Here is a 15,271-nt window from a genome sequence, read left to right on the forward strand (position 1 = left end):
ATGACATTAAACAACTATTGTATTGTATTGTTAATTTTATACAGTATATTGAATAATTTGTGTCAGAATAAAATTAGGCTGAAAGAATGGGCTCCATTGCTTTACAAGTATTTCACCTATAGTGTTAAATATAAACTTCTTGGCTCAATTTTTAAGGCCTGCACAATTTCACCTTATTCTATTCCTCTAGTCTATGAACTCCTTTAGTCCCCAAAAGTAATCTTTCACATCAAGCAGGACAATTTACTCACAATACCTACAAATAGTTATGTTCCTATTGATACCCACACCCTGAAGAGTGCAAATACTGAAGCTTAAAAATCATTCAGTTTCTCTCACCTCAGAGAAAGCCTTTCTATTCACCTCCAGACCTTTTTTTTTTTTTGAGACAGAGTCCCCCTCTGTCACCCAGGCTGGAGTGCAGTGGCGCGATCTCTGCTCACTCACTGCAAGCTCCGCCTCCCGGGTTCACACCATTCTCCTGCCTCAGCCTCCCCAGCAGCTGGAACTACAAGTGCATGCTGCCACGCCTGGCTAATTTTTTGTATTTTTAATAGAGACGGGGTTTCACCATGTTAGCCAGGATGGTCTCGATCTCCTGACCTCGTGATCCGCCTGCCTCGGCCTCCCAAAGTGCTGGGATTACAGGCGTGAGCTACTGTGTCCAGCCACCTCCAGGCCTTTTTACACCCAGAAGTCAACCCAACTTCCCTATTCCCTCCCTGCCAAGTAAAGTCTACCTCTTCCACTCCAGGGAGCATTTGCAGGTTAAGTATCCCTTAACTGAAATGCTTGAGACCAAAAGTGTTTCAGATTTTTAATTTTTTCAGATTTTGGAATATTTGCATATACATAATGAGTTATGTTGGGGATGAGACTCATGTCTAAAGGTAAAACTCACCTATGTTTCATATACACCTTATACACATAGCCTGAAGTTAATTTTATACAGTATATTGAATAATTTGTGTATGAAGGAAGGTTTGTGCATATATGAAGTTGATGTACACTGAACCATCAGAAAGCAAAGGGGTCACTATCTCAGCCACCCATGTGGACAGTCACCTGTTGTTTGGCATCACCATCATTCCTGACTTTGAATTGATATACAACCAATAAGCAATCATTTTCTTATATTTATTCACATATAAGTACTTAGTAAAAAATATGACATGCCATTAATAAGGTGAAAAAATGTGTTCAGGGTAACTAAGTAGCACAATAGCACCACCAGAATACCTGTATCATCCATTACACAACAGCAACCACAAACAATGACAGGCTCTCAGTTTCCATCTACAATTCTGTGTTTTGATTGAAAAGTTACTGTACACTGTAACCCCTTGGGAATGGCGAATAAACAGTGTGTTTTGTGTCTGAAGTCTTGACTGCAACCAGTCACATGAGGTCAGGTGTGGAATTTTCCACTCGTGGTGTCATTTGCTGCTCAAAAAGTGTAAGATTTTGGAGCATTTTGGATTTTCAGATTAGGGATGTTCAACTCACAGAGCTATAGGGAGTCACTGTGTATCCCAAGGGAATGCCTCTCCTACCTCATGAGTCACTTTCCTCCAGCTTATTTGATAGTCAATTTGTTTTAAGGTCTAATTCTACATTGTTGCCTAGTTTCTTCTCAGAACCACCCCCGTTTAGTCCTAGGTCTCCAAACCCCCACTCAGATGGGGCCTCTGATCACTTCTGTTGATTACTGAGGGGATTCTAGGATTTCCTTTAGCATAACGTTCTCATCATCAGGTTAAAATCAAAGGAAGTGTGATCCTTGGAGAGAATACTCCCATTCTCCACTTTATCCCTTCTTAGCCTAAAATGCCACTAACCTTGTATGCAACATGCTTTAATGAAGGTTTGTAATAACTGAAAGGATCACAATGTAGATCAAAAACAAAAATGGAAAGAAAAAGTAAAACTGGATGTGAAATTTGACTGCAAACAAAGATCAAGGTTAAATGTTAAAAAATTTAATCGCAAAGTTTCCAATAGCTGCCTGTTCTTCCTGGGGCTTGGTAGTTCAACAGGTTGAATGATACACCAATTGTTCTTCCAAATAAATGGTATTTGTTGATACAGTTAGCTCAGGTTAGTTTCTATGACTTACCAGCAAAAGACTACTAATATATCCTTTACAAAAAATGGTTTTATGGCCAGATGTTTGGGAAATGCTTCCGGAGCACATAGCACCAGCTTGGAAATTCACAATGGTCATTAAAGATGCTGAGAAGTCCTGCAATACAGAAATCACTTTAACTAGTTAAGCCATTATTACCAAAGGGTATGTCCCGAACTTCTTTCAGTGTGAAACTTCCATTAGCATCCTACAGAACTTATATTTAACTTCAAGGAATACGTGAATACAACGAATGCATGGAGGCAATCACATCGTTATTCCAAAAGAATTTGCCAATTCAGCAGATTGTCTTGGCCACATTTCATGTAGTATTTTATGAATAATTTGCATTAACATACTGATTAAAAGTAAAAGGGATAATACTTTTGTTTTTGAGGCAGAGTCTCACTCTGTGGCCCAGGCTGGAATGCAGGTGGTGCGAGCACTGCTCACTGCAGTCTCGATTTGCCAAGCTCAAGCAATCCGTCCACTTCAGCCTACCAAGTAGCTGAGACTACAAGTGCGTGCCACAGTGTCCAGCTAATTTGCTAGGTTTTTTGTTTTTGTTTTTTTTTTTGTGGAGACAAGCTCTCACTGTATTGCCCAGGCTGGTCTCAAACTCCCAAACTCAAGTAATTCTCTTGCCTTCGCCTCCCAAAATGTTGGAATTACAGGCATGAACCACCACACGCAGTCGGGATAACACTTTTGAAATGCCCTTCTTAGTAATCCAGGGTTTTTTCTTTACTTACCCTTTATTGCTCAGAATATGGGAGGGTGAGATCGAACAAGTTTATAAAGAAGAGAAGGTCTATAACCAACAAGAAAAGACAGGAAACAGCAGAAACAATATGGCAGAGAAATCTGACTAAGGATCCTAGCTTTCCACTGCTACCCTCCTCACCTCTCCTAAGTCAAAAATATGGGGAAGAGGGGTATTTGTTGCTCTTCTGAAAAGTTTTCAAGCCCTTTAAAGAAGCCCTATGATACAGAAATGTGTTTGGTGATCTGAAATGTATTCCCAAATGAAAATATTGCAAAGAAATGTGTATTACATTAAGAAATAATTAAGGCATGTGATCAAGAGTACACACAAATTTTGCGACAGCATTTTACAGGAAAAATATCTTGATTCCTGTTGTGGACTGAATGCGCCCCACCCTCCCAAATTTAATGTTAAAGTCCTAACCCTTGGTGTGATGGTATTTGAGATGGGGCCTTGGGGAGGTAATCAAGTTTAAATTAAGTCATAAGGGTGGGGTCTTAATACAAGGAAAGACCACATGAGGACACAGAGAGAAGGTGGCCTCTGCAAGCCACAAGAGAGCCCTTAGCAGACCACCACGATGATGGCACCCTGACCTGGGAGCCTCAAGACTGTGTGAAAATTAATTTCTGTTGTTTAACTCAGTCTATGGTATTTAGTTATGGCAGCCCAAGCTAACTAAGACATAACTAAGACATGTATAAGTATTTCAAAGGAAGAATATCTTGATTCTTGAGCTTTCACAAAATGGGTTAAAATGTTCCTAGTTCCCAAATCTCTAATGCAGTAACTGCAAGTTAGTGCCCTTTAGTTATAATATAGATTTCCAGACGTTACTTGTTTCTGACATTGAGTCCATATTTACCTTTGTTTGGTTTAATATAATTACACACAGGAACATTGCTTGAGCTTCCATCATCATACCTTGAAATTTATGAAGCAAAGATCAGGCAAAGGCTAATGAATATTACTGAAGATGAACTGAAAAGATTCCTTGGGCAGACTGATTGGTCAATAGAAGTCTCCAGGGTTTTCATCACCAAACATATTTAACAATCGAAATACACTGGGCAGCTTACAAACTCTCAATGTTTTCCTGTTACACTGCTTTACCACTACTATGAAAATAGTCTGTGTGGTGGAGTGAAACCAGTTCTGCTACTCTAGCCAGATGGAGCCAAACAATTAATGTCTGAACCAGGTATAAAGATGGTCTGCATTATATGGTTAATTTTCCAGTCCAATTGGATGCCCTACAAAGATGAGAGAGGAGATACAATATAAAGAGATCATATAAGACAGAAGAGACAGTGGGAACTTAGAGCTGATTTAGTTTTTGAAGAACTTTCCAGTTTAGTCCAAATGATTCCCCTCCCCCTAATTCTTTTCCCCTTATCTAATCTTGCACAATTAAAACCAGCAAATATATTTCTTACATTAAAATTTATATTAAAATTTCACTTTACATTCTACAGTGTTTTAGCCTTGCAGTCCTGTTTAACTACTGGGACATCTTTAGGGACTTATTTAATAGTCCCAGCATAACTAAGAAATAAGCAAATATTCTGAATGCTGCCTGGTCTGCAGTTATTCTTTTTAAAATTATTTTTCTTTAAGACTAGTCAAGCATAGTAGTGAGAAGGGGAGAAAGTAGAACAAGGGGTTTCAGATCAAACTCCTGTGAAAAATCAGTTGACATAACTCACTACCTACGGGACAGCCATGCAATTACTCTTAATACAATTGTACCACAGATGTATTGCCAAGAACAAAGGCCCTGGCTCTGCTCCTGTATTTAAGGTATGGAGGCTTTATTAAAACAGTCCACAGTATAGTATACTTGGTAAAGCTGATAATATCGGTTAAATGTGACGTAACTCTTTTCAGGATGTCTTGACCGCTGCAAATTCTCTAGAAATAAATCCTTAGAGTAGTGGTCTTTTACCAGGGGTGGGCAACAGAATCACCCTGGAGATTTTGCGTAGTCAGTTGGTGATGGGGCTTGGACATATGCATTTACCCTAGCTCTTTACCCTAGCTCTTTTGATGGTTCTCCTGTGTACCCTGGCACTTAACCCATCTGCTTATAAAAGGTAATTCTTTTTCTTTTTTCTGAGATGGAAGTTTTGCCCTGTCGCCCAGGCTGCAGGGCAATTGTGTGATCCAGGCTGGCTCACTGCAACCTCCACCCCCTTGATTCCAGTGATTCTCCTGCCTCAGCCTCCCAAGTAACTGGGATTGCAGGCATGCACCACAACACCTGGCTAATTTTTGTATTTTTAGTAGAGACGGGGTTTCACCATGTTGGCCAGGCTGGTCTCAAACTCCTAACCTCAAGTGAGCTGCCAGTCTTAGCCTCCCAAAATGCTGGGATTACAGGCATGAGCCACCACCTCCGGCCTGTTTTTATTTCTTCACTTCATAAAACTCAATGATGCTTTAAAATGAAATAACGAGTCTTTCTCTGGACTGTAATTACAGAACTTTGTCTCCTGGTGCTTCTACGCCACTGGCATAATTCAGAGTATGCTTTTCATGGTGATTATGTTTAAGAGAGATTGGGTATTCAGTGTATTAGGCAGAACTATAGTTGTGAGTTTGCGGCTTAAGTATTCTGATCCCTTTGAGCCTTTAGTCCAATGAGGCAGTCATTTGTGAGCAAGGAATCAACTATGTCTCTAATGTGAACACTTTAAGTAAATAACTGGAGAAAGTACTCCAGCAAAATAAGGGAGTAAAATAATGCTGGCTCAAAATGAGGTCGAAAAGTTGCAGGGCTCAGATCGTGTTGCTATAGGCATAAATCTGGGAGTCCTCAAGGTGCAGCTAATATTTAACGTCCAGAGAAGGTAGCGTATATTCCATAGCCTCGTGCAAAGGACTTTCAACAACGAAGAGGAACCAGTTAGTTAAGGAGACCGAAAAGGTAGGGCCTGTATGAAAAGGCACAGCAACGAATGTAAAACTTCCCCAATCATACTCTAATAACACTTCTACTTGTCATTTATCTAAAACCGTCCCCCCAGCTTAACTCTGAAAATTCAAAACCATGCAATTCAGCTCTCAGATTTGTGTGAGAAATAACGAGATACTTGCAGCTCAGAAAAAATTATTAACAACTATCTAGAAAGTGACTGCTTTAGCCCCCACTGTAAACTATACCACTGCGGCCCGATCCTTGTTGGACTCCTAGCCAAGGGGTTCCCGCTGCGTTTCTGTTGGGTTATCCTAAACCTGATAGGATACTACCGCCCTCCCTGCCTCCGGTCGAAAACACTACAACGTCTGGCACTCGGTGCTGAAAGGAAATCGGGCGCGGTGTCTTGCCCACCGTCAGGCGAGCGGCACCGGGTGCAGTAATTGTCACCGGCACCCACATGCGGTTCCGGCGCTTAGGGCGCCGCTGAACTCAGAGCCCGGGAGTCATGGCCGCTGGCGGTGACGCCCCAGGTAAGTCAGCCCAGGAGCAGGTCCTGGGCCTGGTGGACTCTCGGAAAAATGGGGGCCAGAGCAAACAAGAAGAGCTAGGGCAAGAGGCGTAGGCACCCGGAGGCGGCAGCAAGACTCAGGACGCCAAGGGCACCGTCTTCCTGGTGCCCCAAGGGCCTGCGCCGCCTCTCCACGCCCCTCGCACGGCGACGACTGCTTCCGAGGTCATGTTCCCGGAACGCACGCGTCTTCAGGGTGGAAGCCTGGCGCACATCCGGAGGTGCCGAGAGGCCAACCAGCCCAAACTCTGGGGGAAATGACTCTCCTCTGCCCTCGCCCCGCGCTCTGCTACCATTTCTTTCCGTCTCTGCTTCGCTCAGCGATGCAAAACGCGCGAGGCGCACGGCAGAGGGCCGAGGCCGCGGGACTCTCCGGGCCAGGCCCGCCCCTCGGCCGCGCAGCGCAGCACGGGACGTCCTGGCCGCTGTCCAGCGCTGGCAGTCTGAGCCGAGGCTGTCGCGGAGCCAGTACAGCCGGGGCCGCGGGCTGGAACGGCGAGCTTCCTAAGCCGGGGGAATGCCCGGCGCCCGGGCAGGGTAGGAGAGCGGCGGACAAAGGGCCCCGGCCGTCCGGAAGGAAGACCCGCGGCTTGAGGCGGTGGGGGAAGTAGAGCGGCGGGAGGCCCTGTGCGCGCGGGGGGAGTCCATTAGGGTCTCTGGCGGGGGGGCGGCTTCCATTAGGGTCTCTGGCGGGGGGGCGGCTTTCTAGTGTGTGAGGGCGACGCCCCAAAAGCTGTCACCCAGCGTCGGCCCTACGCGCTGAATGTGGATAGTTGACTGGGACCCAGTAGTTTCCGATCCCAAACCTGCTTTCTGAGAAGGGCTTCTAACCCAAAATGTGAATCCCGCCTCCCCTCTCGGCCAGAACTGTGGACTCGTCCCGGAGGGGGCGGTGGGCAGGGCGGAGCTGGCGGGAAATTTCGGTTTTGGCGGTTCCCTGCGGCGCATCTGATCGTGTGCTCTCTTGTTCCTCGGGTGGTCTCCTCGCTCGCCTTCTGGTTTTGCCATGCCCTGCTCTGAAGAGACACCCGCTATTTCACCCAGTAAGCGGCCCCGGCCTGCGGAGGAGGGCGGCATGCAGCTCCGCTTTGCCCGGCTCTCCGAGCACGCCACGGCCCCCACCCGGGGCTCCCCGCGGGCCGCGGGCTACGACCTGTACAGGTGAGCGGGGACCTCCCGGCAAGGAGGCTGGGAAGGGCCGGCCATCCTCTGCCACAGCTAGAAACAGTCATCGAAGAGATCACAGGAACACACTAGTTATAAATAGGATTTCAGCCTTTTTCATGTTGAAAGTTTTAGCTTTCATCTTTGGCATAAATTTAAATAGAGATTTGGGCAAAGACTGCAGAATTAGTAAAATAACTATACGGCATCTAGCAAGGCGTTACTTTGCAACGTTTATGGTGCCCTTGCTAAATAGAAGATAGAGAGGAAGGCACATGGTGGCTCTCGAGTGGCCTGAGGGTGATGCTGTGCTCAATAGAAAAGCCAAGGTGAGAGCCTAGATGTGAGCGTCAAAACACCTAAGAAGGATGAACAGACATGTATCTGCCTTAAAAAGTTATTCTCTATACATTCATCTGGCCCGAGGGCGGAATTTCAGAAAGCATGCGAATACGAAAGGCAGAGCTGCCTGTAATACTACCACACTTTCTTCTCTACAGCACGTTTTACCTGTACTAAAAACTTTCCTTATGCTGTTGTATTTAGTCCTCACAACAGTCCTTAGCTAGATAAGTGTTACTTTTTACGCAGGCGGTAGTTTGTGAAGAGCTGAATTTATTTCCCCAGAGACTTGAAGATGATACAATTTATCCCGGATTTTGGGCTTTTTTTTTTTTCTTTTGACTATTGTGCCCCAGTTCTTAGAGCCATTAAGGTAGGAGAAAAGTAATGCTGAGAGGGAAGGAGAGTTTATACTAAATCCCAAGCATTGGAATTTATTTTAAAGTATCTCAGGTAATTCAAACATGAGAACTATTGGTCTAAGCACAGAAGAAGAGAAAGTAGTGCATAATGATAGCAACAGAAAAGAAAGGAAAAGGAAAGTAGGTATGGACAATTACAGCTAGAAAAACTACGGTCTTTTAATTTTAATGAATAAAAGAGTGGTGTAGTTTGACTAGACCTTTCCAAAGTATATTTTGGAGCACTTTTTTGAGTCCTAGGAGAGTCCTTGATTTAAGATACCTTAAGTAGCCTCCTAGTAAAATCAGGTGACTTTCTGTTTACTGAAATAGACATGGAAGTAATGTATCTGTAATAAATTAGGCCGTAACTAATAAAGAGGGATTTCAGCGAAAGAAGGGGAAGTATAGTACTGCTTTACCAGACTTAATAAAGTTCTCCAAAGTAAACTTCTGGTTCTGCTCATTGTAAAATCTCTTAAATTTCTACCCAGCAGAGGGCCACAGTAATAGCAAGAGTAGCAGCATTTGCTAGGTGAATCTTAGAGGAATTCTGTTCCTGAACAAGGTCCATCTCCAGGGACTATTCACAGTGATCAGCTCTCTCCCTCAGCCAGGAAATTCATCGCCTAAGCTTGGCAAACCACCAAGCCCCGCCTGACAGATACAACACAGTTCTTTATCCCTCTTATTTTGTCCACCCATTTTCTCCTTTCCTTCTGCAGATATTCCCTAATCACATAAATGACTGTGAGAATAAAATGAGTTAATATATGTAAACCAGTTAGAACTGTGCCTGGCACATGGTAAAGGCTTAATCAATGATAGCTAGTATTATTAGTAATATTTGGCCTTTTTTCTTTGTTCTTTCTTCATTTTTTTCCTTTCAAACTATGGTAGTAAAGCATCCACCTTTTGAAAGTTTGCCTTTCTGCCCTTTCATGCTAATAAGTACCTCAGTTTCCCAATAAACTTTTGTTCAGGGGCAAACATTTACAATGTTGACATCTCTTCACACCACCAAAAATATTCACGGAGAATTATTTTATCTAAAGCTGTCATTTCAATAATAAAATAACTACCTCTACCTTCTTCGTAAACTTTTAAGATGAATTGGGAATTCATCATAGCAAGGTTGATTTTAGAAACTAAAGTTGCATTAATTCATTAAATATATTGAAAGCAATTTTATATGCTTGGTCACAAAGAAAATATAAAAACAATTTTATAAATAGATTTGCAGTTATTTTCTTTCAATATTTTCTTAGTGCCTACGATTACACAATACCAGCTATGGAGAAAGCTCTTGTGAAAACGGACATTCAGATAGCGCTCCCTTCTGGGTGTTATGGAAGAGTAGGTGAGTCATTTAAGAAACAGGTAACTATTTGTCAAGTTCTCCTTTGTGATACATTCTTCATGTTTCATTTGGGGTAATAAACAGGCAATATTGCTTGGGCTGTGACCTAAAAGAAGCACCATTTGTGATAGCAAATGCACTGTTTGAAAGGCTTTATTTACATCTTTGCTTTGCCTCTTTTTGGCCCTTTTGTTTTTCTCCTTCCTCACTGGAGCTTTTAGGCTCACATTGGCCTAGAAGGCTGTTCTCAGAACATGGCATTTTATATTAGGAGAGTAAAACTTGGGGCCTTGGTCCCAGAGTGTGTAAGCCTACTTAACCTTTTCTTGTTTGGTCATGGGGTTAGGGTAAGGGATACGCTTCAGTGTTGTGGAGGCATTGGGAGGAGGTAGGACAAAATGGAGTACAAGTCAACAGGTTTGATTTTTCTGGAGCGGATCAGTTGTTACCAGACAGTTCTGTGCAAGAGCGTAAGTTCTTTTTGACTAACCAGAGTAAACATAAAGGAGTCAATCGAGCTGTGACGCCCTCCTCCGGGGAAAGGAGTTAGACTGACACTATCTTATTAGCCACGAGTGGGGAAACTGCCAGTACTTCAGCCCTTAAAAGATAACAAGATGGCCTCTCATCTCATCTCTTGGGAATCATTGACTGCGTTTTTTAGAATTTTTTCAGGGGAAGGGGCAGGAGATGGAGTGAAGTAAAGGTTAGTATAGAAAGAGGCAGCATTATTGACAAAGTGCCTGATTTAAATTATTCTAAAATAAAATACTAGTTAGGATAATTAATTATAGGCCTGATGCTTGAGACTGCAATAATAAGGTGTAACCGTAGCTTTTTATTTTTTTCAGTTTTTAGGATTAAAAAGTATACTAGTATTGAATCATTGAGACTTAGTTTTTGGCATTTTTAGTTAACTGATATTAGCCTGTTTATCTTACTCTGGTTCGTGTGTTTCCTACAGGCATGTCTTTTGGCATCTGAATCATGAATAGTGGGGTTCCAAGTTGTAGGCTGGGCTATGCTCTGCTACTATTTGGTTAGGTTTGTTTCCATCTCCCTTCCCCTTCCTTTCCCTTCCCATCTACATTGTACATGTTGTGGTTTCCCATCTTAAAACCAAAGTCTTCTTCCTCTGTAGTGTTCCTGCTGGCCACACTCCTCTTTCTTCCCCTTTGAGGCTTAACTTCTTGAAAGAGCAGCCTACAGTTGTTCCCATTTGCTCACCTTTCAGCTTATTCTAGCAGTCCTTCTCCCCTGTCTGCAGCACCACAAATTCTAACTGAAGTCACATGGGAGTGGTTTAAGTTAGTTTTGAATTAAAACCTTGTAGAATTTTCCTAAACTAGTCTTTCCAACTTTGGTAATGCAGTGTGATGAATATTCTTTAATTCAAAACCATGTGCTAAAGTTAAGATGAAGATTAATGACATGCTTAAATTGCATCAGTTATCTCTGGTATAGCCCTTCCCCCTTAAAATAACCAATGTCTCCTTTTTTGTTTTTTAGCTCCACGGTCAGGCTTGGCTGCAAAACACTTTATTGATGTAGGAGGTAATACATTTCCTTTTTTATTCTGTAAATGTTTGCAAGCATTTACTTTGTCTTTGTTTAAAAGGTAATATTCAAATGACAGATTTTATTTTTAAGAAAATAAAATGACTAGAGGAAAGCTTGTTACTCTAATATGAGGAGGCAAAGCTTTGTGGTTATTTTAAGCAATTGTATTTTGCTTAACTACTAACTTAATTTTTAAAATAATTATTACCTGATTATTAATGACTTAGATTTAATGATGTAATAATTAGGTAATTATTTAAGCAACAAGAGTTCTAGAAAACACAAGGCTATCTTGTAAGAATTTTCTTCATAAGAGAGCTATCTGTCTTTAGCAAAATATAACAAGAAAATCTTTCCCTGAAGTCAGGAGAGAAAACACTTTTCTCTAAATTTGTCAAGACAGTCCTCTGTGGTACCTGTTTCCCTTATAATAAAGTCTTTCTCAGGTCTCCCAAAGTTAACCCTACCTCATGTGGTACCTTTCATGAAGAACCTTCAGTGTCCTCTGCTAACTACTCTTGCTACAGAGCTACTCCTCTTATCGTAAGGAAACTTCTGCTTTCCTGATGTGGTTTCCTTGTTTCGGGTCTCCCCCAACTGGGATTCAGACCCCCACTTAACGTGTTCCCTACATACTGATCCTTTATCCCATCAGTAGGGAATGTTTCATTTAACAAGATATCTTGGCCCCACATAAGTAGGTATGCTAGATCTCCTCCACCCGTTTTTACAGAGCTACTTTATATAGCTCTGGCTTAGAAATGAGCCCACGTGGATATGTGGTAACAACTGGAGTCTCTGTGTGATTCCAACCCCCTCGTTCTTTCCACTGCAATTAAGTGTGAAGATTACCCTGCTGTATCCCCCTCACCAACTAAACACGTCCTGAATTAGCTCACTTTTATGTGCCACTGCAAGGGCTAACTAAGCACTTAATGAAACCTGGCTATCCTAGACCTGCTCCTTAGTCTGACATTTGGTGGGCGTGGTGTCTCTCCATAGCGTCACTAGGTGGTGCTGTTGGCCAAGACAGGACCCCAAAAGTACCCAGTTCTTAGGGACTAAAGGGGAGCTAAGTTTTACATAGCAGGGATGGACATTGACAGCCCACTCTCTGGTTGAGGATTCCTTGGGCTCTGTAAGTTATGCTCTGTAAGTTGACCTTTTACAAGGTCAACTATGGTCATTTGGGACTGTAACTTAAGGATATAAATGATTATATATATTTTCTTTCTTTTTTTTTTTTTTTTTTGAGGCGGAGTCTCGCTCTGTCGCCGGGACTGGAGTGCAGTGGCCGGATCTCAGCTCACTGCAAGCTCCGCCTCCCGGGTTCACGCCATTCTCCTGCCTCAGCCTCCCGAGTAGCTGGGACTACAGGCGCTGCCACCTCGCCCGGCTAGTTTTTTTGTATTTTTAGTAGAGACGGGGTTTCACCGTGTTAGCCAGGATGGTCTCGATCTCTTGACCTCGTGATCCGCCCGTCTCGGCCTCCCAAAGTGCTGGGATTACAGGCTTGAGCCACCGCGCCCGGCCGATTGTATATATTTTCAACGAAGTTTCAAATGGTTGTGCAAGGAACAGGAGCTTTGTAGTAACAACTGGATTTAGGTCCCAGCTCTGTCACTAACTAATTATTAACCTTTCTGAGCCTGTTTCCTCATCTTTCAATGGAAATTAGTGTGCCTGCCTCTGAGTGGTGGGAGGATTAAATGATATGTATGAAATACCTAATACAGTGCTTGGCACATACTAGATTCTGTGAGATATAATTTCTGTCCTTAGGGACTTCACAGATTGTTTTTATGTGGAAACTTGTTGTTTTTTCGACTTTGTTACTAATTTTTGCTCTGTTTAAAACAACTTTCTGGAAAAAAAATCATGTAAAAGAATGGAAAGTTAGTTTGCCTGGTGGTTGGTATGGTATTATTCATAAAATTACATTGTGGTGTGTTCTTGGATGCAGAGAACCTTAACAATCTCCCTTAGGCACAAGTTTATCATAGTTGGCAACAGTTTTTATTTCTGAAAAGAGATGTTGTTAGAAATCCCAGGCTGTAAATAAGGTTCAAAGGGAAAAGTTGAGCATTCAGGATTCTGTTCAGAATTCACATCTGGTAGGTGTGGATAGTTTTTCACTAAAAAAAGGTTTCCAACAAATGACATGCCAAACTCTTGACACAGTAAAACTTTTGCCTGAAGTCAGTTAATCACTCTGCCAGTTCCAATGCATGATTTTTCCAGTGATAACTTCAAGATACTTTCTGCTTTCTCTGAGGAAAAATGTCCCTGATACTTACATCCTGTAGGCAGAGAAGGCTTTTCTTGGAGGTCGAATGGCAATTGGGTGGTAAATGAGTTTGGAACTACTGAAAGTTTTATACCATCAGCATTCATGTTAAAAAAAAAAACTGTTGAGGGCCTTTTTTTCTGCCATACGTTTGAATTGACTTCAAACTACTTAATTTCTTTCAGTCAGTTACAGGTTTTTCACATTTTCTTGGCCCAAGTGGAAAGATCACCTGTCTCTAGAATTCAAGACACCCGGTCATTTGAGTAGTTCTGATAGGACTACTTTACAGGTACAGCAGAGGCCTTTACAAAAAGGGAATGTTTTTGTATGTTAGAAGATACTATAAAGCCAACAAGCAAATATTTACAATTTATATGAAAAAGGACAAATGAGAAAAAAAACATGAACAAAATATAGACGAGGACATGCAAATGTCCAACAAATGGAAGGAAAAAAGTCCAGCCTCACTAATCATCAGGGAATGAAAAGTAAGGCAATGAGATAATAACCATTTTGTACTCATCGTATTGGCCAGAATGTAAGAGATTGTTGCCATCAGATATTGGCAAGCATTTTGGAAATGGGCATTCTCAAATATTGCTGATGGAAGTCTGAATGGCTACACCTTTTTTTGCAACCTATTTGATGAAAATAAAAAGTATTAATGTACAAGGATATATTTAAAGGGCTTCTTTATTTTTTATAGCAAAATGTAAAAGCAGCCTGTGTCTGATATTATGTAAGAATAGTTACATAGAAACATATGGTACAGGTTGGGCATCATGGCTCATGCCTGTAATCCCAGCACTTTGGGAGGCTGAAACAGACAGATTGCTTGAACCCAGGAGTTTGAGGCTCATTTGAGCAACATAGGGATACTTTCTCTCTACAAGAAATATAAAAATTAGCCAGGTGTGGTGGTGCCTGTGCACCTGGAGGCTGAGGTGGGAGAATCACTTGAGGCTGAGGCTGTAGTGAGTTGTGATCATACCACTATACTCCTGCCTGGGCTATAGAGTGAGACCCTGCCAAAAAAATAAAGAGAAAAAGAGATACCGTATTTCCATATCTTGTATCTAAAACGAATGGCTAACATTTACATTTTTTTTTTATTTTTTTATTTTTTTAAAATTCTGTGTTTATTATGAAAGGTAAAAAATAAATGTACAATCTGTAGTCTTTGACCATGAAAAACTTACGGTTTACTCACAGACCAGAAGTATTCACAGAAAATTCACAGAGGAGATGATAACAAATATAAACTGCATTAAATATACTGGGAAAATAAAAACGGGCAGTGACTATATTGTGGTTAATCAGTGCAAGAAAATATGTCCGGTGGAAATAAGGAATAACTTTTGTCTTCCTGACACAGTGATACAGAAATGGAGAAAAGTTTAGCAGCTTTCCTCCAAAAGAACTCTCAGAATTCCTCTTGTGATTTTGCTGAATTTGCCCAAATTCAATATCAGGTTTAGAACTAAGACATTGTTAGTAGACCAGTGGCAGTTTCTTCTATTAATGTAGACTCATAGTAATCAGAGTATGAAATTGATATGTAAAAATCCAGAATACCATAACACTAATCTGTAGTAACAAAGAACTATTATAGAGGCAAGGACATTTCTACTCCATATATCCAGCACATTAACTAAATGTTGGGAGACCTAACTAGGAAGCCAAATTCAAACAATGAATTCTCTCATGTGTAAATAATCAGAACAAAGGAATATGATGAATTGAATAATAATCTAAATTAGGCTTTTTTTTTTTTT

At 41.7% G+C, this 15,271-nt stretch overlaps 1 protein-coding gene across 5 annotated transcripts in view; it reads left to right on the forward strand.

Moving 5' to 3' along the window:
* The first annotated feature begins 6,177 nt into the window (after positions 1 to 6,177).
* DUT (deoxyuridine triphosphatase) overlaps positions 6,178 to 15,271 on the forward strand; it is an 18,407-nt gene continuing 9,313 nt past the window's right edge. Inside the window, exons 1-4 of one of the 5 annotated variants that reach the window (XM_011928569.1) lie at positions 6,178 to 6,916; positions 7,402 to 7,540; positions 9,555 to 9,646; positions 11,156 to 11,200. In XM_011928569.1, the coding sequence (XP_011783959.1) occupies positions 6,637 to 6,916; positions 7,402 to 7,540; positions 9,555 to 9,646; positions 11,156 to 11,200 (556 nt within the window). In that variant the 5' untranslated portion in view covers positions 6,178 to 6,636. Of the gene's footprint in view, positions 6,917 to 7,358; positions 7,541 to 9,554; positions 9,647 to 11,155; positions 11,201 to 15,271 lie in introns of all 5 variants that reach the window. The other 4 variants (XM_011928570.1, XM_011928572.1, XM_011928573.1 and 1 more) reach the window with 4 other exon arrangements.

This window comes from Colobus angolensis, unplaced genomic scaffold (genome assembly GCF_000951035.1).
Source record: "Colobus angolensis palliatus isolate OR3802 unplaced genomic scaffold, Cang.pa_1.0 Scaffold78, whole genome shotgun sequence".
NCBI classification, from domain to species: Eukaryota; Metazoa; Chordata; class Mammalia; order Primates; family Cercopithecidae; genus Colobus; species Colobus angolensis.